Source organism: Leptinotarsa decemlineata, unplaced genomic scaffold (assembly GCF_025532065.1).
Source record: "Leptinotarsa decemlineata unplaced genomic scaffold, Ldec_3_MD MMD2_tig00026375_RagTag_RagTag, whole genome shotgun sequence".
In the NCBI taxonomy this organism is placed as follows: Eukaryota; Metazoa; Arthropoda; class Insecta; order Coleoptera; family Chrysomelidae; genus Leptinotarsa; species Leptinotarsa decemlineata.
The window spans coordinates 455,452-482,533 of record NW_027412711.1 but is presented as its reverse complement, the minus strand read 5'-3'; the positions used below and the strand labels follow the sequence as shown (position 1 = coordinate 482,533).

The window sequence follows — 27,082 nt, the reverse complement described above, 5'->3', positions numbered from 1 at the left end:
GAATATGCCAGTGTTCCAATCTTCTTCAGGGACAGCACAAAAAGTCTTCATATGTCCCGTCTTTCCTCAGTTTTTTTTCTTGATCTCATTTTTTCCTCTTTCTCTCACAGTTTTCGCATTTCACGTCAGAAATATAGTATTCCACATGCATTTTCTGTTTCTCTTCCATGGTTTTAATCTGTTTTCGTAGTTTCTCGTTTTCCATCAGTAGCTTCTGATATGGGTGAGAGGCATTGTCAGTATCGCCTAACCAATCTCTAGGACACATAGTTTCCAGATTTTTTACGTGAAAGCTCAGACTGCTCGTTTTTGGCTTGTAGATTTGTTTTAGAACTTGCTCTAATGACTTCACTTGGCTTGTAATCTGCCTCAGCACTTCCATCACCTTATGGGAATCACTTTTTATACTATGATCTGTAGTGATTCCTACTCTTTTTCTTTTTCCCAATTTTTCTTCCACATCTGAAAGTGAAACTGTTCTTGGTCTAGGAGGTGTCCTAGCTAAAACGTTTTTTATTCTAAAAAGGTTCTCCTTATCATCGAGTGACCCTTCTCCAACTTTAGGCACCAAGCTTTTCATTCATTTGATTTCCACGAGGTGGGTCGGTCATAATGTCCTGCATGGCAGGAATATCAGTATTTTTGTTTTTATGTGTATTAATCTCCATTTAATTCCCACGAGTAGGGCAGAAGTAAGTCAGTCACAGCAGTGCTCCCGTACTGTGACAAGTTCTATATCACTACCGGAAGCGACTAGATATCCGGCAGGCATCGTTTGTGGCACGGTCACGGGCGAACCATTCATCCTCTAGGCACGATAGGCTTACACCATAGGATTCCTGGATTATTTTGTCGAGGTTTACTCCTCTTTCTGGTCATAGCTACCTGCCAAGCAAGTCTGATATTTAAATCAATATAGGTAATTATACCGAGCTGTTAAACAATCCAAATGAGTGTCAAAATAAAACAATTTAATAACAAATATGATGGTATTGGATTGTCTGCAAAAAGTTCGTCATAAAGTTTTACAATCGGAGCAATTAAATACGTGTGTGAGAGAGAGAGAGACTAATTGCGTCAGAAGTCAGTGTGATAGAAGAGGATACAACATAGCCGTTGTGCGGGACGTATTCATTAGATGCACCCAGGTGCACAAAATTGAAAAATCAGAAGTTTGGCTAGCCAGTTCAGCGAACAAGAAGAAAAATACTCAATACCATGATTGCATCAATTATACAGATTTATTTAAAAAATTAGGAACCTACCAGCATTCCACTCGTTTACTGGTTGTAACTATATGGCAGTTTTCCACCTGAAAGCTAAGTGTTAGTACCTTACAAACAACTCTATAAAAATAAAAGGTTCAAAATGCTTTTGCATTATTACTTGACGAAGCTGATATTTTCATAACTGAAGAAATGAATGCTGTTCAGTAGTTTATATCTTATTTTCCAGATAAGTTACTTCTTAGAATAAGACACTAAACAATTATTAAAAAAGTTAAGAGTTTCGACTCATGCCACTGTATTGGTCATCTTTAATGCAGAACATTTTGCAAACTATATACATTAATTCGATGTGGCATCACGCAATCAATCCAAATTGCATTAAATTGTGGCTGGGTTTTAGAAAATAATTATTTGAAACTAATTGGATTTGTTGGAGAACAAACTCTGCTGAAGATAGATTATATTGTGTAGGTAGAATCAGGTGATTTAAATTATGAATGAAGCTTATGAATTTTATAAATTAACTTCAAATAAATTATATAACTTCACTTCTAATAAATCTGTATGTCTAGTTTAAATGTATTTATTCATTTGTTCATTAACTGATAAAATTTCAAAAAAAAATGTTTCATCTGGTTATCAGATGAGTGTAAATTGATCTCTTACCGGCTCTTAGACTATTATGATTACCTTTTATTAGAGAATTGGAATCATGATTATTTGGTTTTTGTTGTAAATACCATAAAAAATATCTTGATCAAATTCACCAGCAATCCGTTGATCCCAAACTGAAGAAAATCAGTTACGCAAATGTTTGCCTTAGTCACAGTATCTCTATCACATATCGCTATCATCAGCATTCATAATACTATTTGAGTACTTAGGTACTTGAATAGTACTGATGAGTGCTGATTTCTCAGTGAGTACATATACAGCTTCAAAAAAATCATGTACTACATTGTGGAAAATTCAACGCAATGAAAACAAACCCCCTGTTCATTGGTTCAATTACTCCTTTTAAGTCATACGAGTTACCTTAGTGAACCTCAGATTTATAGAAGACACTTCTAATGATGCTATGTATATGTCATTATATCACTTATTAGAGAAAGAATACCAAAAAATTTTAGCACTATGACTCACAAAAACTACATCACTTCTTCAGACAATAAATTAAAAGTCAATCAGAATTTAGTCAACTTTGAATGTAATAGGAATTGATTTCTTCCTTTTTTGGAAGATTTCCACATTTTTTGTGTGAAGATGAAGAGATAGAAAACTAAAACCTTTCTTTCCCAAAAAATAAAATCACCACTGTAGTACTAAAATTTCCACTGAAGAATTCAATAATTTTTTTGTCAATGTGGCTGAAAGTATCATACCTAACTGTGCAGAAGGTATGTTTCTCAAATTTGTCATTCTCCACCGCCTTCATCGTCTTTTTTATACTACCAGTAATTGAGCAAGATGTTCTTGATTCTGTCCATGAAAAATAACAATAGTTTGGATGCATTTGGTATAGACAGTGGAATTATTAAAAAAAATATATGCATTATTCCTGGACCACTCATTAATTTAGTAAAGTTAAAATTTAAGTACAACAAGTTATCAGTATGTATTTGTCGTAAAAGATTCATCTAATTCATTTAGAATCTCTTGAAAAACATTTTCCCAACACCAGAACAAAAATTATACGGTCTCTCGACGCTTGTTTCGCTAACCAAGTTAGCGTCCTCAAGAGATCATTGTGACTCATAATGATCAGTCATAATTATCTCCTGAGAACGCTAACTTGGTTAGCGAAACGCACGTCGAGAAAGTAATTTTTGTTCTGGTGTTGGGAAAGTGTTTTTCAATAGATTCATTTTATGCCAGAGGTTCCAGTACGAACTATCTAATTAATTTAGTATTGAAACTGCATTTTCGATCCCATGAAAATAAAAAATGTTCTGCATAGAGCAGAGCAGAAATTATTTCATGGCAGCTTTCATTTGGCAAGTTTAAAATTGAATAACTCGACATTGGCATGTTAATCAAGTTATTACAAATGTCTACATATTTTACAATATGCATACTATTATTGTTAAAAAATGAAATGCTTATTTGTAAGAAAAAAAATAGAATCCTATTTACTCAAGTACCTACTCAACCAACAAGATAAAGTGCAAAAATGGGAACAATTAACCACAGCAGAAACAAACTTTCATGGTTGACAATCACCAAAGCAACAAGAACATAAGAACTTGAAGTCAATGCGTTCTACCATTTCATAAAGAACATTAAAGTGATTGATGCCTTACCAAAAAGGTTTAATGAAATTTGCTCAAAAACTGCACCTATGGAATAAGTGAAAATATTAAGGTCATTACCCCACTGCAGCCATACAAATATATTGGAATAATTTAATATTGACTGAATGTAAGGATAATAAAATAAATCTAGAACACAACTTCATGTAATGTGAAAGTATTTTGGCCACCAAACAGACTGATTATCTTCAATTTTAATTATATAACCTACCAAAACAATAAAAAACATAGATTGTGAAATATGTTAGTTGATTAATTAATGTTCTTTTATTTCCATTGTCTATAAGCAATGGATGAAATGATGAAGAGCATGTTATTGCTGGTAACAAATCACTAATTCTTTTCTTTTTCTCCCTATCCCCACCTTGTTCCACTATTTTTCATCAATTTAAAATTAATATAATCAATTTTAAATAAATACCTTTGATTTTTTGTTCACCCTTTTTTTTATTATCCTGTGTTGAAATTTTCCGTTTTTTTTTTTCTGTTAGTCCTGAATTCTCTTACAGGGCAGGTTTGGGTGTGGTTCCGGAGGGTACTGCTAGTGTTTCTAGTCCAGGAGCTACAGCCGGATCAGGATCTAGTTCTGGAAGTGCTCCCAACAGACCATTACCCCCAACGCCAGATGACGATGAATCTCAAGGAGACAGAACTCTTGTTCTCAGGAAGGTAAGCTTTTGGAATTGTTCTTTTGAAAATGTGGAACTTTGGCTTTTCTTGTAATATATTTTTCATTCAGTGTCTTTTTTGATGAGAGAGGTTTTTTTGTTGTCTTGAAACACTCACACTTTTTGCCATTTAAGACAACAAAAATAAAGATTTCTAGCTTATCTAAAAAAAAAAAGAGAGAAAGTGGTGTTCCATGTTTTTTTTTACCATAATTGTATTACTTGTAACTCTCAAAACGAAACATTCTACCATGGTTCAAAATAGTGATATTTATTGGTTACAAAATACATCAAAGCAGTCTTGATACTATTTATTCTACCTGACAAGGCCATAATGAAAAATATCTAAAACGAGTTGTGGCATTTGTCCTGTGATTTTTTTATTTGCTTGTATGAGATCAATTGAGTGTATGTACTCCAAAGTAGTGCAATAAAAAACTTTGGTTTTGTTTTTTTGGGTTTTTTATCTTGACATTGTGTTGTCAAGTTTCCTCTTTTGACATTGAAGTTTTTACTTTTAATGATAATTTCAGTTTGATCCTTTCTTGTGGCCCATTATTTTAGGCAGAATTGTCATTTCCTTTATCTTTTTAATTTCTCAGAAAATCGGTTCTGTAATGATTCCCGAAATACATCATTTGTTTCCTTTGCAATTGCAAAGGAAATACTGTTTTTTTCACCAATCTTTTAACTTGTCTGTGTTTTTGGCTAAGATCTTCCACAACAATATGGTAAAAAAGTTAGTAGAAAATGTATCCAAGTATATGAATGGCCTGAAGTTGAATAAATAAATTATTAATCATAAAAAATATTATCAACTGCAAGATGATAATCCAAAAGACCAGTTTGTGTGTTGGTGATATGCATAAATGTGTCAAGGAGTTAGCCTAAAAGTTAACTCCTTGAACTTGAAAAATTTTATAATGTTGTTGATTTTATAGACAGATACATAGATAAAGAATATTACTGGAGTTTTTTTCCAACACCAAACTGTTATTTTAACACCTCGACACGTGTTTCGATCACAAAGTGATCAAATCAAAATATACTTTATTGTCCGAATATTTGCATCTTATTGACAAAGTCCAAGGTATACAATATTAATATAGAAAAAGTACTAAAAAAGTATAAATGTAGATATAAAAATGTATTAATTTAAATATAAAAAAGTTCTAAAAATGTATAAATAAAATACCAGCATATATAAAGTGATAGTACAAAAAATTAATTGCTAACATTTTGCTGATATATTGTTAGAAGGATTCGCTAAAATACTCTTCCAAACAATAGGGTCTATCAACAAGTAGGTTCTTCACCGACCTTTTTGAAATGAATTTTGCTTAGATTTGCAGATCTCATTTCTAATGGTAAGTTATTGAACAACTTAACACCATTATAGTATAATATGGAATCCTTGATTAAATTCGAAGTTGGGATGGAACGTCTAAAGATATAATTGCTATTACGAGTAGCATGAAGCAAAATTGAACTTCGATTTATGTTTATTAATAAGGCAAACCGTCTCTAAGATGAAAAGTGCCATGACTGTTAACATTTTATTGGCAGTGTACAAGTTCCTGCACGATTCTCTGGGTTTGACTTTACAGAGACATCTTAGTGCCTGCCCTCTTCTGTAATATCAATACACAAGAGAGAAGGGATGAGTTGCATGCTCCCCAAAAAGATATTCCATAACGTAGTCGAGATTCAATAAGCGCATGGTAAACGGTATTTGCAACATGGAAACCCAACTCATTTGAAACCACTCTAACTGCATAACATCCGGAGGAGATCTTACTCTTGAGTTGTTTAAGGTCTTCATCAAATTTCAGCCTATTATCAATGAATACACCGAGAAATTTTGTGTTTAATTTATTTTGTAATATGGCAGCGTCTATGGAAATTTCATCAAGCGAACATTTGAATGATATTATATTCGTTTTGGGTGCATTGAGAGAGAGTAAATTTGCATCGCACCAGCTGGTCACCTTCTTCAAGTCTGATATTATTTTATTTAGCTCCTCTGAGTTTTTTTCTTTTCACGATATTGTAGTATTATCCGCGAATAGAGTGACTACCAGATATGTTAATCATAGAGATGTCATTCATATATAGCAGAAACAGAATAGGGCCTAACACAGAACCCTATGGTACACCATATTCAATGGCCCTTTTCTCCGAGAGTTCTGTTGTCTTCACCATTTGACTTCGACCTGAAAAGTACGATTCAAACCAAGTGTTCGTTACACCTCTACATCCATATTTATGAAGTTTTTTTAGTAAAATTTTCAAGAGGAAAATGATCACTTTTTGATATTACTCTTGAAGATGATCACTTGGTGATTGAAACACGTGTCGAGGTGCTAAAATAACGGTTTGGTGTTGGAAAAAACTCCTAATATTCATTACTGCACTGAAGGTTCCACACAGAGCATCACAAAATACATAGATAGATGATAGATAAAACAGTATAGTGAAGCTGTGCATACATACAATTTAATAACTTCAGAATATTTCAAATTATGAATCATAATGAAAGCATCAAGAGATGATTTGGGACTGACTCTTGATGATTGCTAAAATAATTGTATATTCCACACATTTTGACAAGACACCAAAAAAATCTCCTTGTATCTGTGTATCTGTAAATATTCTTATTCCCAAAAAAAATGGCAGCAGTCCGCAGCTAATTTAGATGACAAACTCCGCAATGTTGAAGATATTGACGAAGCAACACTGCTCAGAGAGTGGGATTTCGACAAGTTTTTTCCAGTGAGAGTCGCCAATATTCAGTCTTCCACGTCTACATCCAACAGTTCTGAAAAAAAAAGTGATGAAAATGACATGAAACAAGGACACAGGAGAATGGAGAGCGACTCAAAAATTTCAAATCCCTTCTTCAGAGGTTTCCGTAGAGAAAATTCAGATTTTTTCCCCATGAGTTCAAGACATTCGGCTATATATATTGACAAAAATGCCAGATCGAGCGGTATATTCAGTAACAGAAGGGGCTCTGATGTTGGAATGTCAAAAAAGACAAGTGGGGAGCCTATATTGATGGATTATATTAAGAAAACTGATTCATTAGTAAGCTCCACTTCTAAAAAAAAGACTGATGTTGATCTTGGCCGATCCGAAAAAAAAGAAGGTAGTTTATTGAAGAATTTTATTCGTCCTAGACGTGAAAAAACTGAGTCTGATATAGTACTGAGACACTCGGAAGCCAGGCGAAGTATAAGAGAAACTCTGGAGGCTCGTAGAAAAGAAATAGAATCTCAGTTTTGCAAAGAAGCTGATAGTATGCGAAGGCATAGTTCAAAACCTATTGAAATAAGTTCTTTGAATATATCGGATATCTCGAATACATCGACTGGTTCGAATTCTACTGCAGGGGATGAATTTTCTTTCATTCAGGTAATTTTTGGTTTTTTTGGTTTGTTTTTCGGGTGCTTTTACTCTTCGAAGTTGTATAAAAATTGTTAACTAATTCTTAGATTTAGAAAATTGCTCTTCTAGATTTAGTCGCTGAATACTGATATTTTCAATTACACAAGTTCTAGTGCTATAAAAAGTAAAAGCAACACCTTTCTACAGTTTGTGGTGCTGGTTCTGCATAGGTTTCATACTTAACCATTTTTATATATATATATATATATATATATATATATATATATATATATATATATATATATATATATATATAGAAACAGAAGTTAATATCGGACATAGCACTCATGAAAGTGGCAAACCATAGACACGTGTTTCGGGCTTTTGGCCCATCATCAGTATGGTGCAGCCAAGTGTAAGGATGGGCAACACTTGGTTACCAAAAAATAGAAATACAAATGCACGGAGCCACCAACAGGAGCCAACCGCACATTTGTGATAGATCTTGGCTGCACCATACTGATGATGGGCCAAAAGCCCGAAACACGTGTCTATGGTTTGCCACTTTCATGAGTGCTATGTCCGATATTAACTTCTGTTTCTATATCAAGACACTCAATAACTTTCTTATTTGTATATATATATATATATATATATATATATATATATATATATATATATATATATATATATATATGAAGTTTTCACGGATAGGAATATGCTGAACTGTTTTTTCCGGGTATTTGATCCGTGTATGTGATATTATCTCTAATTTCACCGACGTTTCGTCAAAATCTCATTTGTCATTATCTAGGTGTGCTGTTACGTGTTCAGAAGTTTGTTGACCCTGCTCAACTCACTTCTTACTATACTGGTAAAACGGTATTCGTTACGTGTTCAGAGGTAGAGTGTCCATAAACTCTACTACCTACTACTTACATGTTGTTGAGTTTTACCTGAGTTCTTCTTCTTAGTTGACCTCATCTTCCCGTTAAGGTATCGAATATGAAATCTGAAGTTTTCACGGATAGGAATCCGTGAAAACGGATAGGAATCCGTTACCTTAACGGGGAGATGAGGTCAACTAAGAAGAAGAAGAACTCAGGTAAAACTCAACAACATGATTGCCTCATCATCAGAACCGGGCATGGTCTCTTCAGAACGGTGTGAACCGTCTGAGTATCACGACCAAACCCCCCTCCCCATGTCCCTTCCCGGGTTGAGTGCCCTGAAGTAGAAGCTTCCCCCCCAGCTAGTTAGCGAGGAGAACCTAATACCCCAATCCATCCACCCCAAGCGGTCTTCAACTTACTGATGGGCACTTCAGCATGATTGACATCTGACCTCTTTTGGTCGAAAGTCAGCCTTTAGGTGCTATTCTTTCGCGATCGATTATATGTTTTGTCGTGACTATTCTTAACTGAATTTTTGAATGGGGGCCCTCGAAAACGAACCGGCGGCTATTGTTATTAGCGTCTAGCAAACGTCAGTGAATCTGAGGAGGAGTGAATCGCGGCAGAGTTGTTCTGCGTTGAACCTACCTGAAAGAGAGTTAGTCTGATTAGTGCTATGCTTACCTGAGTCTCCTGACGGCGACTCGTGGGGGTGCTTGGTCGGCCTCGGGTATTTATCCCTTTCTTGGAATCTGGGGTCATCCATATTCAACGCATCGTGTAGATCGCGTAGCGCTGGGTTGTTGTGCGATCTGATTTTCTGCGTGTTCTCTCATATACACGTCCACATATTGCGTGTCCAGGTCTAGGTCTCTGTATATAAATCTGTTGGGAATGTAGTACGGTGCGTTTACGACGGCCCTTACGCTCGCGTTCATAAACGACTGTATCTTCTTCCTGTATGTCTGTGCGCACTGGCCCCAGGCAGTGCAGGCATACAGTATTATGGACATGAGAACGGTTTTGATCATCAGCAACTTCACTTTCAACCCCATGTTGCTTCTGCGTCCTATGATAGGTGCCAGGCATTTTCTGGCATGTCTAGCCATTCCGATTCTCTACCGTACGTGAGACTGAAATGTTAATTTCCTGTCTAAGATGACCCCCAGGTATGTCGCTTTGTTGGTCCACAAAATCTCTTTTCCGTTAGAGGTGACGTTGCCTTCCGGTTGTACAAACCTGCGAGTGAACAGTATCGCCTGACTCTTGTCAGGGTTTATACTGATCTTCCACAGGTTGGCCCACTCCTCTAATCTGTCTGCCTGTTGCTGCAAGTACCTCGTGACATGCGCTTGGCTCGTGAATCTCGCCAGCAGGGCCGTATCGTCCGCGTAGAGCGCCAATTTGTTGAAGTTGTTCTCTGGCTTGGGCACGTCCGCTATGTATACAGAGAAGAGGTGTGGCGAAAGTACTGCTCCTTGCGGAACCCCTGCTTCCAGTAGTCGAATTGTTGATAGTTCGTCTCCTACTCTGCAACGGCATCGCCTGTCAGCTAGAAAAGACTGAATTAATTTTACTATTGGTTTTGAATATCCGAAATCGCTCATCTTGGCCAGTAGTCCGTCATGCCAAACTCTGTCGAACGCCTTGGAGACGTCTTAGAAGATAGCTCCGGTGTTGTATCCTTTGCCGAGGTTGAAGCCTTCGGTCGCGAAGTCTACTACCCTCAGAACTTGTAGCTCTGTCGAAGGTTCTGATCTAAAACCGAATTGTTCATCCGGGAGGATTCCTGGCTCTCTGGTTTGGTCTTCGCGTCTCTTCAAGATGACACGCTCAGCCACTTTGATTATGGAAGGAAGTAAGCTAATTGGCCTGTGATTGTCTGGGAACAGGTGGTTCTTGGGCTTCGGGATGAGGATTACCGTTGCCTCTTTGAACGGGTACGGGAAGTGCTGCAATCTGAGTATAGCGTTTATGATGTTTGTTATGGCTGCTATACCCTTGCGCGGTAGTACTTTCAGTCCGGGCCTGGTGCTTTCCGAGTGGATAGATGTCTTAGGATTTCTTTCACTTCCTCGGGAGATGTCGGGGCCAGGAGTTGCGCGTTGTCCGTTCGTTGTCTTAGCCTTCGTACCGTTCATTTTCACCTGTCTCTCTATTTCGTCTACCTCGTCCGTGAATGGGACGTCGTTCTCTCTGCATTGCCTTTCGAAGTTGTTCGCGAATGCGTCCGCCTTCCTGGTCAGTGTAGACGATTCCTTGCTCGCCGTGTATTGGCGGGCATGGCTGTCGAGGTCCATTCCTGAGTACTTTCTGCATTCTCCATGCAGACTGGTCCTCAGTGTTCAGTTCTTCCAGACGAGTGGTCCATTGTCTTTCTCGGATAGCTCTCAGTTCTTCTTTCCTGTTGGATCCTTGCATGCACCTTTTATCCATAGGTGCGTGTGTCCTTTGGTATTGTCTTTTTAGGCGTCTTCTTATTCTGATCAGTTCCATCGTTTCTGGTGGGAGCTGCTCTTGGAAGTTGAAGCGTGTTGCTGGGACTTCCCGTGCGCTTCTTTCCATCGTTTGGATGATCGCCTGTTGCAGCTGGTGTGTGGCGTCCTCCAGATCTGTTCTTGTTTCGATGCGCAGTATCTCACCCATCGTGTATGGCGCGCTGGTATCTCATCCAGTCGATGACTCGCTTTGTTGAGGTGTCTGTTTCCATTTCACCTCTTCCTATTGTAAGTTTGGGTTGTAGTCTGACGAACCTTCGTCTAGTACTTCCATCTCCGTAGTTTCGATGTTCTGCACTAGTGCGATGTCAAGTATGTCTGGGACTTGATCTTCTCGCGGGAGATTCGGTAGCTCTTTTCGCTCCTTAACCTTGTCTCCTGCAGTGCCATGACGTCTATGTCTAGACGCGATAGCAGCTCCAGTAGCTCGTTTCGCCTGTCTGTGGCACCGTTTATGTTCCACGATCCTATTAATTGTTCCGGGATTCGTGCAGGCATTATTGTCTCCCGGGTGATTGAATTAGTGCAGCTAATGCCGCTTGCGCGATCTTTTGCTGCTCCGTCGTGAGCTTGCTCAGAACTTTGATTAGTTCATTGCCGCTGTCCGATTCCTTTTTTTTGTGGAATCGTCTTTTTGGCAGATGACTGTTGTTGTTGTTTAGACCTGTGTCTGTCGGCTTCTCTGTTCCATGCTGATGTCCTCGGCCTCGGGAACATTTTACAGCCTCGGTAACTTGCCGGGTAAGCTTCCAGGCAGTTCGCGCACTTCGCTGGCGTGTCTATGGAACGCCGTTTTACTTTTTATTGTCACAAATATTCATTCCTCAATTTATTCAACTAACAATTTATTTGTTTGAATTTAATTGACTCATGCATTTGTTCGACACATTAAAAACGATTGTTTGCAAAATTTGTTCTATTTTAAATGACACTTGATTTAAAATGTTACATGAATAAAATTGTTATTTGAATAAAAAAGAGTAATGAAATAACTTGAAGCTTTTATTGATTCCGAAGAAAAATATTGTTTCAGAGTATTGGAAAATGGAACGCCCATTTATTATATATTATGATGAAAAATAATCTATATACATATAGTTCAACTCAGCAATAAACCAACATTTTAATTCAACAATCAATGGAATGTATTATTCGAGTAAATTCAACAAACGTTTCAATTCCGCATATAATTTTGACCTTTCAATAAAATGTTAGTTATTTATATGACTGTTGAATTACAATGAAACTTTAAATTCATTGTCTAAAAGTAAGTTTGGGAATAAAATTTCAATGAATATATTTGAATGACTGTCAAAGTTTTTCCATGAAACATTGTTGGTAATAAAAATAGACTTTTGTTTGTCTGAAAATATAGCAAATTAACTTTCCATACTAAATATTTTTCTATGAATAATAAAGATTGTTATATTTCAATTTTATTGAAAGTGTTCAATATTTGCAACATTCACTTTAATACATTCAATTTAAAATTTGGTTACAACTTTTGTGCAAAACATTCTCAAGCAAGTATCATTTTATTTCATCAGTCTTTTTAAAAAGCTAATTTCTGACAAAAAATTAAATTTTTTTATGATTTAAAAAGTTTGTTGTATTTGAAAGATACATTTAAAACGATTGTTGATAATTTTAATTCGGCGCTGGTATCGAGCGGATTTATCAAGAACTTCAATTGTTACATATGGCAACATGCTAGTTCATTTATAGTACGACAACACGCCGTTCAACCGTGGCGCCGAATAAAATTATCAACAATCAATTTAATTCATGTATCACTGAAATTCAACAAACAAAATAATTCAGATCATTTCAAAGGAATATTAATAAAAAGTAAAACGGCGTGGCACGCCGGTTTACTTTCTATTGGTATTTTGTGAAAATGAATTGTTTTGACTGTTGCATTTAGGTGATACATGAATTAAATTGATTGTTGATAATTTTTATTCGTCGCTGCGGTCTAACGGATTATTACCGTACTATGACCAACGCCATACATATATACAGTTGAGTAGTTCCATAAAAATACGCCCGACGACAGCGCCGAATAAAAATTATCAAGAATCAATTTAATTCATGTATCACTGAAATTCGAAAAACAAAATAATTCAGCTCATTTCAAATGAATATTAATAAAAAGCAAAACGGTGTGCCACGCCGTTTTACTTTTTATTATTATTCCTTTGGAAAGAATTGAATTGATTTGTTTGTTGCATTTCAGTGATACATGAATTAAATTGTTTGTTGATAATTTTTATTCGGCGCTGCGGTCGAACGGATTTTGGTCAAACTAGTTCCTCTTACAGTTTTCTTGGTTGGTGTCTGTAAAATGTCATCAAGTTTTCGTTAATGTTACTATTCTGTGGTTAGTATATCTTGTTTGATTGTATAGATGGCAAATGTTATGCGACTTTTGAGAAACAAATTGTAGACTGTGTCTAACGTAAGATGTCCAGACGTCATAGTTAACGTAAGCACGGCTTATAGTTATAGTCTAATACGCCTAATACTGACACTGACACCAAGAAATAGGTTACCCAACTGAACAGAAATTGATGGTTCGGGTTGTTCATAGTGAAAACATTACAATATTATATTTATCATGAGTGGTTTTAATATGAAGCGTAGGATTCGTCAAACTATACTAGAGGCAAATAAGTTTTTGGAAGAAGGAAACATATACAATGCAATACAATGCGCTGACGTCGGACGTATTTTTGCTGAACTACATCATAACTGCATATATATATATATATATATATATATATATATATATATATATATATATATATATATATATATATATATATATATATATATGTATGTCATTGATCATAGTACGGTAATAATCCGTTCGACTGCAGCGCCGAATAAAAATTATCAACAAACAATTTAATTCATGTATCACTGAAATTCAACAAACGAAATAATTCAGATCATTTCAAAGGAATATTAAAAAAAGTAAAACGGCGTGACACGTCGTTTTACTTTCTATCGGTATTTTGTAAAAATGAATTGTTTTGATTGTTGCTTTTAGGTGATACATGAATTAAATTGATTGTTGATAATTTTTATTCAGCGCTGCGGTCGGACGGAATATTGTGTTACTATCACTAAACTATCATGTTGCCAGATTTAAAAATTCAGCTTCTGCAAGAATCCGTTCGACGCTAGCGCCGAATTAAAATTATCAACAATCGTTTTAATTCATGTAACTATATTTATCAACAAACCATTTTATTCTTTTATTCATGTTTCACAAAAATTGTAGTAAATTATTCGATAGTTACCAAAAAAGTATATATGACAAACATTTACTTGCAAAAATTTCAAACAATGAATCTATATTATAACTGTTCGCAACTTTTCATCAAACAAATTAATTCATGTAAAATTTTAAATCAAGTGTCATTTAAAATAGAACAAATTTTGGGAACAATCGTTTTTAATGTGTCGAACAAATGCATGAATCAATTAAATTCAAACAAATACATTGTTAGTTGAATAAATTGAGGAATGAATATTTGTGACAATAAGAAGTAAAACGGCGTTCCATACGTGTCTGTAATTTTCGTGCAGTCTCTGTTTTCGTGGTTTTCACCACATTTCACGTAACGTGCCGTTGAATGGCAACATCTTTGCGAGTGTCCAAAAAATTGACACCTGTGACACTAGTTCCTTATTTTTTCTTTGCGACTCCGCCCGCACTATTAGGTTTACGCATGTCCTTAGTGCGAATATCTTTTCCTCATTTTTGGGCACTTTCACTAGGAATAGTGGTTTCTTCGGGTTGTTTCCGACGTCTTCCGCCTGCCTCCACGTTTTCTGGGGTTCCGCGGATGGCCGCGTGAAGCGGTATGTCTCTCTTGATCGTGTAGGTGTAGAAGTCCAGTTTCTTTTCTTCCAGGTATATATATATATATATATATATATATATATATATATATATATATATATATATATATATATATATATATATATATATATATATATATATATATATTTCTATTTCCGTGGTTGGTACCACTTCTCTTTCTTGTGGGGTTGGTGCCGCTTCTCCAGCGGTTGTCCTCTCTGGTGTTTTTATTTCTAGGGTGGTACCATTTGTTCAATGTAGCGTTCAATGGATGTGTAGATCATGCATGATCTACATGATCATGTATAGAGTTACTCATTTTCGAATTGATTACTTCCTTCCTTTCTTTGGAAGATTCCCAAGTTTTTTTGTATCAAGATGGAGTATTATAAAGTCAAAAACTTTCTTTTCCAAAAATTAATCACTCCTAAAAATATAACCCCTTCAATTCAAACTATGTTTGGTATTCCTCATAAATGTAAAAAGTTAGAATTATATTCAGATAGGTATCGTTTGTTCATGTAATCCATGATGATAAATTTCATTATTAGATTAGAGATTTTCAGATTCAAGGGATCAAGTTCCACAAGTTAGTTCAATGAAACTTCTTCTGTAATTAAAACTGAATTGAAACTCCAAATATTTTTGTATGCTTTAAATCAATTAAATAATTTGAAACTGTTGAACCAATAATAATAGGTATTTTATGATGCTCCACTTAATTGATTTTTAATTATTATTTCACTTCTCTTGCACTTTGAAAATATTTTCAAGTTTATCTCGAGGTTTTCGTTCATGAATTTACTCCTGCCTATAGAGCAATTTATGATCGTATGATTAGAAAACTTATATTGCTTGTAATTTGTCATAATTTCCAGACTATATTCTTACTCTATTTGAAAGCAGGCTAAACAAAGTTTTCTCTCAAAGAAATTTCGGAACGATACAGAGAACGACGTCTATTTATGACGATTCTGGATGAGCTTTGGTGATATCATTATACTAACATTTTATCAACAACCATGATAGCACCATCGGCGCTGCATGTACTCAGAGTACACTATTCACTTTGCTTTATATGAAATAGAGGTGTACTTTGTTGTCTCTTGACGCACCTTTCAAAATATGTTTTCAATAGATTCATTTCACGCCAGAGGTTCCAAATTCCACTTATCAGCTTTAACATAGTTATCAATAGCTAGTGAAAGTTTACACTCTTTGGATTATTGACAGATTGCAAACAAAATTAAACATAAACATCATTATTCGAAATGTGAATTTCAGAAATGAAGTCAAGTGGAAAAACGTCACTGAAAGGTTTTTATTTCAATTTGAGAAAATCCTAGTTTTTGCCAGTTATGAAACCAAATTAAAGTATCATGACAAACTATAACATTTATGCAGGATGATTTTGGTCTTCATTTACTAATTTTTTTTGGTTATTGCAAGGAGTATGTCAGGAAAGGTAGCCTGTAATGTCATCCAAAGAACGTTGGATGACATTGAAAGCTGGTGTCAGATTGAACAGTTGTCTGTAATCTCCAGAAAAACTATGAAATCTGGATGATTCAAGTCCCCTTTCCTTCATTGGTAATGTTATTCCATTTGCAATGGAACTGAAATATCAAGGCATTATTCTCGATATGAATCATTTGGAAGGCTCATTTTCAAAAGGTTTTACACTAAGCCGGACTATCTTTGTGGACTTGTCGAAGTATCTTTAGAATAACTTGGCCCCAAACATATCTTTTGGATATATGAGATGATCGTCAGACTAATGATTATGTATGGCTCTATTACCTGGTGGTCTATAAATATTTATAGTAAATCGCTCAGACAATGCTCTCTATTTTACAGAGGCAGGCTTGTCTGGCCAGTACTCTGAGTTCAGCTGCCATTGTGCTAAACAACACTGATCTGCACAAAAATTTGGATTTAGATTCTACTTAGCCTATACTTCAAAGTTCACCTTTTATAAGAGGTTGACCCTAAGAAATGGTGCCATTTCTGCTCCGGGGTGAAAAACATTTTATTGAAGGTAAGTTCGAAATGGACAAATTGACTAATTCTAATCAACTTTTGTTCAATAAATTTTTTTCTGAACATAAATACTTCTTGACTTATTCGCAAGTGAAATTGTGAATTTTTTAACCTATAAACGTTTTGAGGCGGTTTTTCGCGGATAACTAAAAAAGTATTTTATCGAAAACATCATCCTGAGTAGAAATTTATCTTATAAAAAAACAAAAAGGATGATGGGTTTATTGTGTTTGTATACCCAATACGATACAAACGGAATAGTAGTTGGTTTTTAAACACCAAAATTTAGTTTCAACGAGAATTAATCTATAAACAATTAATTTTTCAGGGAATACTTATTAAATCATTTTTGGAGTGTTTAAAAACACCTTTACTTTCATTTTTTAATCCCTAACATCAAAACTGAGCGAGTCAAAATGAAAATTATTATTTAGTTTTTTATTTATTATATTATTCACATAGTCAGTAGGCATACTTGAAGACTGGCTATGAATCAAATCATCAAATATTTTCGGAGACGAAAAATATGATTATCTCTCTCTTATAACCTACCACCCCAATTGAAAATATTCGTTACCACTTTATGGTCTTGAATTTTTATCAGTTTACAATGCTCAGTTTTTGAAAAAATTAGCTTGGAGTGAAAAGAGCATTGTTGGAACTGCAAAAAATTGCCTTTATATTCGTCAATACGTAAAATGCAGCTTTTTTGTTACTTCACGTTGAAACTTTCAATTTTGGTGTTTGATGAATAAGAACCAACTTTCAACAAGCTATTTCTCCCGTTGTATTGACACCATAACTTACCACTAAGAACTAAGTGTCTAAAAAAACTGTCAAAACTGAAAATGTGGGTTTATTGAATGAAAAATTGAAACTGACACTCGCGAATAAGTCAGAAAATATTGACTTTAAGAACAAACTTTTTTAAACAAAAGTTGATTATTATAATTAGTCAATATATCCATTTCCGGCCGTATTTTCAATATAACATTGTTCGCCCTCCAGAAGGTGTGGCATCCACCCTCCGGTACAGGTTCGGCCGTATTTTCAATATAACATTGTTCGCCCTCCAGAAGGTGTGGCATCCACGGGAAAAAGGTCATTGACTGAACTAACTAGTGTTCCATTGGCAAATAGTTGAATAGAATTAAGATTATCTGTTCATAATTGCATGTTTCTTTCTCATATCATGACTTTGAAACCTTAAACATCATGTATGTGGTTATAAAATGAAAATATTGAAATTAAGAACAAGTCGAGTAATGGAAATAATATCAATCGCACAATTGCTCACTTCACTTTTACAATGCTGACAATTGATAGATTGCATTTAACATTTATTTTGAGAGTTAGATTTTCTAATCATGTGACCGAACTCTGCTTTATCGGTAGTAGTTATGAAGACGATCACCAGGAGATGATACTGACTCAGTTGACAAAAAAATAAACCAGGAAAAAAATGTTTTGGTATTGGCATTCATCAAAACTATTCCATAAGTTGTTTCACTACTACCTTTCAATTAATATGTTCGAGATAACCCAATAAAGTTGAACCTCCTAGTATTCTGTATTATATATATATATATATATATATATATATATATATATATATATATATATATATATATATATATATATATATATATATATATATATATATATATATATTCAGTCAAGCTGCTGGATACGATTCTGATCGTTCCCATATTGATTTAAATTTAAGAGGTGGTTCCACTTATGTCTCGCTTGCGTTTACGCAGTTATTTTTATGAAGTACTTTTCTTGGTTTTTCACATTTTGTCTTCAATCGAGAACCGCCTGCCCGGTACTGACGATGCCCAATAGGCTGAAACAGCTATATATATATATATATATATATATATATATATATATATATATATATATAGAAACAGAAGTTAATATCGGACATAACACTCAAGAAAGTGGCAAACCATAGACACGTGTTTCGGGCTTTTGGCCCATCATCAGTATGGTGCAGCCAAGTGTAAGGATGGGCAACACTTGGTTACCAAAAGGTAGAAATACAAATACACGGAGCCACCAACAGGAGCCAACCGTGTATTTGTATTTCTATCTTTTGGTAACCAAGTGTTGCCCATCCTTACACTTGGCTGCACCATACTGATGATGGGCCAAAAGCCCGAAACACGTGTCTATGGTTTGCCACTTTCTTGAGTGTTATGTTATTCAAATTCGTTTCTGTATATGGGGATCTTGTAAACGATAAGAGATAGAGAGCTATTCAATGATGTAAAGAAATCGAATATAGCTCTTTTGGTTCTGGGTCCACATTTTGCTATTGGCACTTGATGTGGTCTCTCAGAATATATCCATTAATCTTTTATGTATAATGTCATCTGACTTGGGCCACCCCATCTTTGAATTTTTGAATACAGATCTGTATTTTTGTTGTAGTTTTTGGATCGTAGACGATCACTTCATACTGAGAAATCAAATTCAATTTTATATTTCGGGATGTTTCGGTAATATTCTATTATAATTGTGTGAATTATTCCCTTTTAAATTACGTCCCTGGAAATTGGTTGACTGACTTGAATAAAAACATAATAGCAACTTTCACGTCTCCCTATGTATCATAGAGTTTTTCGAGAGTTTTTTTTCATTTTTAGGTACCTATTCTTCCACATTTTCTATCTCTCTGCCAGCGTAAATCCTATTTTTCAATATCCCCCATAGAAAATAGTCCAAAATAGTAAGATCTGGTGATCTTGCAGACCATCTTATAATCCCATTGTCTCGAAATGGAAAGACTCCAATTCGAACATTTATTGCACAATTAATTTTTTTGTGTTTATAAATTACTTACTTCATTTCAATTTTCATTATAATTATAGTGTTCGTTGCGGATGTTATTATTGCTACCATTTTTTTTTCTGCTCATCAAAACACATACAGTGTGTCTCACTTCTCATGGAAACACTCCCGTATCTTCCGTAATATTCGAGGTAGAACGATGAAACTCTCTGGACTGATGGAAATGCTCAAAATGCACCTACCACCTGAATGGGGTTGGCCAAAGTGATATACACTGTCCGCCACTCGCGATAGAACACCCCATTTTTACGGTAAAACATATTAGGGGGCAAAATAGGCTCAAAATTCCTTCAGATTCGTGATCAGGACTACCAACTTACTACGATTACACTTTTTCCTTGAAAAAATTTCAGTCCTGAAAAATCCGAATTTGTCTAACTTCTTATAGAAACACCCCCGTATCTTCCGTAATATTCGAGGTGGAACGATGAAACTCTCAGGACGGATGGAAATGCTCAAAATGCACCTACCACCTGAATGGGGTTGGCCAAAGTTATATACACTGTCCGTCCACAGTAAAAATGGGGTGTTCCATCGCGAGTGGCGGTCAGTGTATATCACTTTGGCCAACCCCATTCAGGTGGTAGGTGCATTTTGAGCATTTCCATCAGTCTTGAGAGTTTCATCGTTCCACCTCGAATATTACGGAAGATACGGGGGTGTTTCCATAAGGAGTGAGACAAATTCGGATTTTTCAGGACTGAATTTTTTTCAGGAAAAAAGTATATTCGTAGTAAGTTGGTAGTCCTGATCACGAATCTGAAGGAATTTTGAGCCTATTTTGCCCCCTAATATGTTTTACCGTAAAAATGGGGTGTTCCATTTCGAAAAACTCTACGGTTCATAGGGAGACGTGAAAGTTGCTATTGTGTTTTTATTCAACTCAGTCAACCAATTTCCAGTGCCGTAATTTAAAAGAAAATATTCACACAATTATAATCGAATATTACCGAAATATAAAATTGAATGAAGTGAACGTCTACGATCCAAAAACTAGAACAAAAAATACAGCTCCGTATTTAAAAATTCAAAAATGGGAGTAGCCCAAGGCCAATGGCAAAAGGTGGACATATTTTCAATATGTCTGCGAATAAAGAAGATATAGGCAAAAAAATAATTTAGGATTTTTTGGTTGATCCTGTATATATATATATATATATATATATATATATATATATATATATATATATATATATATAAATTATCCCCAGTGAACAGCTTCTTCTAAAATTCTGCATGTGGTTGTTTTAACAACTCAAATTAACAACCGATTAATACTTTGTTACAAATACTCTCGCTTATATTAACATCTTCAATTTTAAAAAATAACCAATTTTTCATCTACAAATTGAACATGAAGGTTGGACATCGTTATCGAGATCGATTTTGAATAAAAATACCTCAGCATGTTTCGAATTCTTGAATTATCCATGATGAGCATGAAGATAGATGTCAAGCTGGCTGCGGCGCTGCTGCCATCTTTTTATTCATTTGTCTTGATTGTGTTCGTCTTTTTCTTACTCCATTTTTTGTGTGTGCATTAGTTAGAGTTTATAGCTAGGTTTACGCAAGGATGGTTTTGTCAAAAATGTTCTAATGAATATTATAATTTAGTCAGCTTGAACACTGTTTTTTTTATGTTTCATATAAATGATGGTTGAAATATATAAATATTTTTGACAAAATTCCGACAGTGTTGGAATATCCAGCAAATGGATTTTTGACACATATCCATTTTTTTTATAGGCATTCGACTTGATCATAGAATATTTTGAAAAGAAAGTGTACAGTGTCCTAAAGTTTTTACTTATTGGTACCTGCAAATTGTTGACAATATATTCATTTCACATATTTCAATTATACGAAGGCTGTTCAAAAAGTAACTCTTATAATGACCCTGTTGTGAAGGGGGTCCATGTAATTCATCATAATGTACTCCATCAACAGCAAAGGAAAGAAATCGCAATGCATCATAATGTCACAAGATCATAATCGTAATATACAGAATACGTAATGCAGAAAAACGTAAGCCGTCATAATCGCAATTCATCATAATGTAAACCAGCAGAACTTACTTTGTCATAACGTACAAATTCATAACGTACTTATAGAAACGCTAACCGATCGTAATCGTAACGCATCATATTCACATTGTATCATAAACTAAATGTATCATATCGCTAAAGCGTAGCAACCGTATTGTACAGAATACGTAGGTACTCCATCATATCCGTAATGTATATAATACGTAAATTATCATAACGTAATCCATCATAATTTAGTTGCGCGCGCATCAAGTCTGTCTCACAAAAGCTTTACGGTGCCATACGGGGCCGAACACAAATTTTCTAAACAAAATAACCGTCATATTCTTGGCGGAAATTTTCTTTACTACGTAGGGTAGAATTTATTTCAAATACATTTCACTTTGAGTTTCATCAAAGATAACCAAAATTATGTCGATTTACTTATTTGATGTTTCGAACTCATATTAAACGTTTTCTTATTTTTCATTGATAGTGGAACTATTATTGAAAGATTCAGTATAATTACTAGAGAGATGATTGATAGTAATTACAGAATAATTCATTTCATTTTCATTTCAATTTAACATATGAAATAAGACATTTTATGAGTAGATATCAAAATGGCCGATCAGATACATAATTACATCTGTTGGTGTATATTGATTGTAATAGACTGCTTCGTATATTGATGTAGTTCCTGTATTTCCTCGTTTTACATTCTTTGGCATACTACTCTTCATTGCGGTAAAGTCTCAAAGCATTGTTGATTGACGTAACTCAATAGAATCTATAACGTTAATATTTTCTATTATTAAAAGCTTTCATTTAACTTGTCTTGTATGTATCTTGCAAGTTTAATTCGACCCACTTTCCGGTATCCTATTGACCTGAAATTTTGCATGCTGGTCCAGAACCGATGACAATGCATGTTAATCATAAACGTGACCTGATGCTGTTGCCAGGTTCGGCTCCGTACGAGAGATCTCCTCAGCGGTAAATAACAGGGACACGAAATTTTGTATACGCATTCGTTTATGATAGGCAGTTGGTAGGCCCACCATGAAATAGATGCCACATCCAATGTTGGCTTCAATAAAAAATATATATTTCTAGAAAAAAAATTAAATCAAGCTTTTACCTTTAAATACCTACTTCCCGAACTCCAAAAAAGAAGACAATAAATGGTGTAGTAGGTTGTAAGAACACATATGTATTTGCATTTTAATAAAATAATTGTACAAAATAGTCTAAAAGATTGTACTAGAAAAAATGATAATATAGATTTAAATAATATTATACCATCTGATATAAACAAGACTGGGGGTTTGTCTTAAGAGTTGGAAATACTTGTGGGGGCCAAGGTGATGTTGCCATACAATGTTGATGTGTCTAAGGATCTAGTGAATGGTGTCATCAGTCATATAATGGAAATTATATGGCCCTGTTTCCGGAGAGCACAACTGTATGACACGGACATTCCATCAGGCCGTATCGACTTCGGCAAAGATGGGAATCGACGTTATTCAACCGAAGTCTGTGCAATTTCCAGCTAAATTCAGCCATGGTACAGCTGAACGTAGAATGTTGCCAATTGTTTTATGCTGGGCTTGTACAGTTCACAAAATGCAGGGTAGTACGGTTGACCACACTGTTGTATACTTGGGTTCAAAGTTGTTCGCTGCCGGCCAAGCGTACGTGGCTTTAAGTAGGGTCTCATCAATAGAAAGCCTCCTGATAGAAGAATTAGACTGTTCGAAATTAAATGGGACTCGGCCATGTAATAATGACGCCATCAATGAAATGAATAGACTAAGAAATAAACAAGCTTATTCTTCTATAAGGTATGCCGGAGGAGTAGGTACCTACCTACTTCTATAGAATATACTTTATCCTAATAATAATTTTTCCCGTTCCTTAAGTTTTTCTGTTGAAGGACTCTCCGACTCGATAACTCTCGATTGAAAATAAAAAATATAAAATAATGATAAAAAAACTTTTAAAACAATCTTTTAAGTGCCCTAAAAAGATCAGAATAAAATTTTAAATCACATTAACCACATTTATTTATGACTTTACAGAATTGATATTATAATAAAAGCTTGTCGCGATGCCTAGAAATCTCTACTTATTCAGTAAGATGAAATTTAAATAAAATTTTAAATTTCAAACCCTATAAATCCATTAGTGTGAAGTTACCCACAACTTTTCATCCACAGTTTTTGACGAAGGACAATCGAACAGGGTTTAGAATGAGATTTGCGAACAGTGTTGCCAGATTGCAAATATTAATAATTTTACCTGTATTTTGATGTTATCATTTTAAAAACACGATATATTATTGAAACATGTCGAATAAATGAGTCAGCATTCTACATAAACTCATTATATCAGCCAACTGTCAGTATACAAGCAGTAATACCGAAAAAAAGTAAAATAAGAGTAAAATATTATTCAGGAAAAATTCATTTGTACCGAAACATGAAGCGAATGAGAACTGGAAAAATAGTTTCTTGGTAAAAATTTTATGACTTGTAAAAGAAGTATGTCATTTGAAATATCCTGCGTTAAACAATACCGAATGCCCAGGAAAGACTCGTCCACAAAATATCAAATTTCTCATTTATCAAAAATAGTTTGTCGATGGAAATTTCAGAATGTATTCTTCGAGAGTATATTCATCGACGTGCCAGAACATATTTGCGTACCATACGTTCCTTCGGTGCGAAAGAAAAAGTTCCGTAAATTCGGAACTGAATTACTCATAAAAGTCAAATTTCTCACTTATCAAGAATAGTTTGTCGATGAAAATTTCAGAATATATTCTTCTGAAGTATATCTATCGACGTGCTGAAACAGATTGGCGTACCATACGTTCCTTGGGTGCCAAAAAAAAATAGTTCCATATATTCGGAACTGAATTACTCAAAAAAAGTAAAATTTCTCATTTATCAAAAATAGTTTGTCGGTGAAAATTTCATAATATATTCTTCTGAAGTATATCTATCGACGTGCTGAAACAGATTTGCGTACCATACGTTCCTTTGGTACAAAAAAAGTTCCGTATATTCGGAACTGAATTACTAATGAAAGTCAAATTTCTCACTTATCAAAAATAGTTTGTCGATGAAAATTTCACAATATATTCTTCTGAAGTATATCTATCGACGTGCCCAAACAGATTTGCGTACCATACGTTCCTTGGGTGCGAAAAAAAATAGTTCCGTATATTCGGACCTGAATTACTCAAAAAAAGTCAAATTTCTCATTTATCAAAAATAGTTTGTCGATGAAAATTTCGGAATGTATTCTTTGAAAGTATATTCATCGACGTGCCAGAACATATTTGCGTACCATACGTTCCTTCGGTGCGAAAGAAAAAGTTCCGTATATTCGGAACTGAATTACTCAAAAAAGTCAAATTTCTCACTAATCAAAAATAGTTTGTCGATGAAAGTTTCAGAATATATCCTTCTAAGGTATATCTATCGACGTGCCCAAACAGCTTTGCGTACCATACGTTCCTTCGGTGCGAAAAAAAAGTTCCATATATTCGGAACTGAATTACTCATAAAAGTCAAATTTCTCACATATCAAAAAAGTTTGTCGATGAAAATTTCAGAATATATTCTTCTGAAGTATATCTATCGACGTGCTCAAACAGATTTGCATACCATACGTTCCTTGGGTGCGAAAAAAAATAGTTCCGTATATTCGGACCTGAATTACTCAAAAAAAATCAAATTTCTCATTTATCAAAAATAGTTTGTCGATGAAAATTTCAGAATGTATTCTTTGAAAGTATATTCATCGACGTGCCAGAACATATTTGCGTACCATACGTTCCTCCGGTGCGAAAGAAAAAGTTCCATATATTCGGAACTGGATCACTCATAAAAGTATAATTTCTCACTTATCAAGAATAGTTTGTCGATGAAAATTTCAGAATATATTCTTCTGAAGTATATCTATTGACGTGCTGAAACAGATTCGCGTACCATACGTTCCTTGGGTGCGAAAAAAAATAGTTCCGTATATTCGGACCTGAATTACTCAAAAAAAGTCAAATTTCTCATTTATCAAAAATAGTTTGTCGATGAAAATTTCAAAATGTATTCTTTGAAAGTATATTCATCGACGTGCCAGAACATATTTACGTACCATACGTTCCTTCGGTGCGAAAGAAAAAGTTCCGTATATACGGAACTGAATTACTCATAAAAGTCAAATTTCTGACTTATCGAGAATAGTTTGTCGATGAAAATTTCAGAATATATTCTTCTGAAGTATATCTATCGATGTGCTGAAAAAGATTTGCGTACCATACGTTCCTTGGGTGCGAAAAAAAATAGTTCCGTATATTCGGAACTGAATTACTCAAAAAAAGTCAAATTTCTCACTTATCAAAAATAGTTTGTCGATGAAAATTTCAGGATATATTCTTCCAAAGTATATCTATCGACGTGCCTGAACAGATTTGCGTACCATACGTTCCTTGGGTGCGAAAAAAATACTTCCATATATTCGGAACTGAATTACTCAAAAAAGTCAAATTTCTCACTTATCAAAAATAGTTTGTCGATGAAAGTTTCAGAATATATCCTTCTAAGGTATATCTATCGACGTGCCCAAACAGATTTGCGTACCATACGTTCCTTCGGTGCGAAAAAAAAAGTTCCATATATTCGGAACTGAATTACTCATAAAAGTCAAACTTCTCACTTATCAAAAATAGTTTGTCGATGAAAACTTCAGAATATATTCTTCTAAAGTATATCTATCGACGTGCTGGAACAGATTCGTGTACCATACGTTCCTTGGGTGTGAAAAAAAATAGTTCCATATATTCGGAACTGAATAACAAAAAAAGTAAAATTTCTCACTTATCAAAAATAGTTTGGCGATGAAAATTTCAGAATATATTCTTCTGAAGTATATCTATAGACGTGCTGAAACAGATTTGCGTACCATACGTTCCTTCGGTGCAAAAAAAAAGTTCCGTATATTCGGAACTGAATTACTCATGAAAGTCAAATTTCTCACTTATCAAAAATAGTTTGTCGATGAAAATTTCAGAATATATTCTTCTAAAGTATATCTATCGACGTGCCCAAACAAATTTGCGTACCATACGTTCCTTGGGTGCGAAAAAAAAAGTTCCGTATATTCGGAACTGAATTACTCAAAAAAAGTAAAATTTCCCACTTATCAAAAATAGTTTGTCGATGAAAATTTCGGAATATATTCTTCTAAAGTATATCTATCGACGTGCCCAAACAGATTTGCGTACCATACGTTCCTTGG

General features: G+C 34.7%; 1 protein-coding gene across 8 annotated transcripts in view; it reads left to right on the top strand.

Moving 5' to 3' along the window:
- The window catches only part of msn (serine/threonine-protein kinase msn), a 239,473-nt gene that overhangs the window by 112,311 nt on the left and 100,080 nt on the right, over nucleotides 1-27,082 (top strand). For 3 of the 8 annotated variants that reach the window (XM_074185519.1, XM_074185518.1, XM_074185515.1), the window contains 2 exons: nucleotides 4,030-4,207; nucleotides 6,883-7,620. In XM_074185519.1, coding sequence (XP_074041620.1) covers nucleotides 4,030-4,207; nucleotides 6,883-7,620 — 916 coding nt within the window. The remainder of the gene's footprint in view (nucleotides 1-4,029; nucleotides 4,208-6,882; nucleotides 7,621-27,082) is intronic. The other 5 variants (XM_074185522.1, XM_074185521.1, XM_074185520.1 and 2 more) reach the window with 3 other exon arrangements.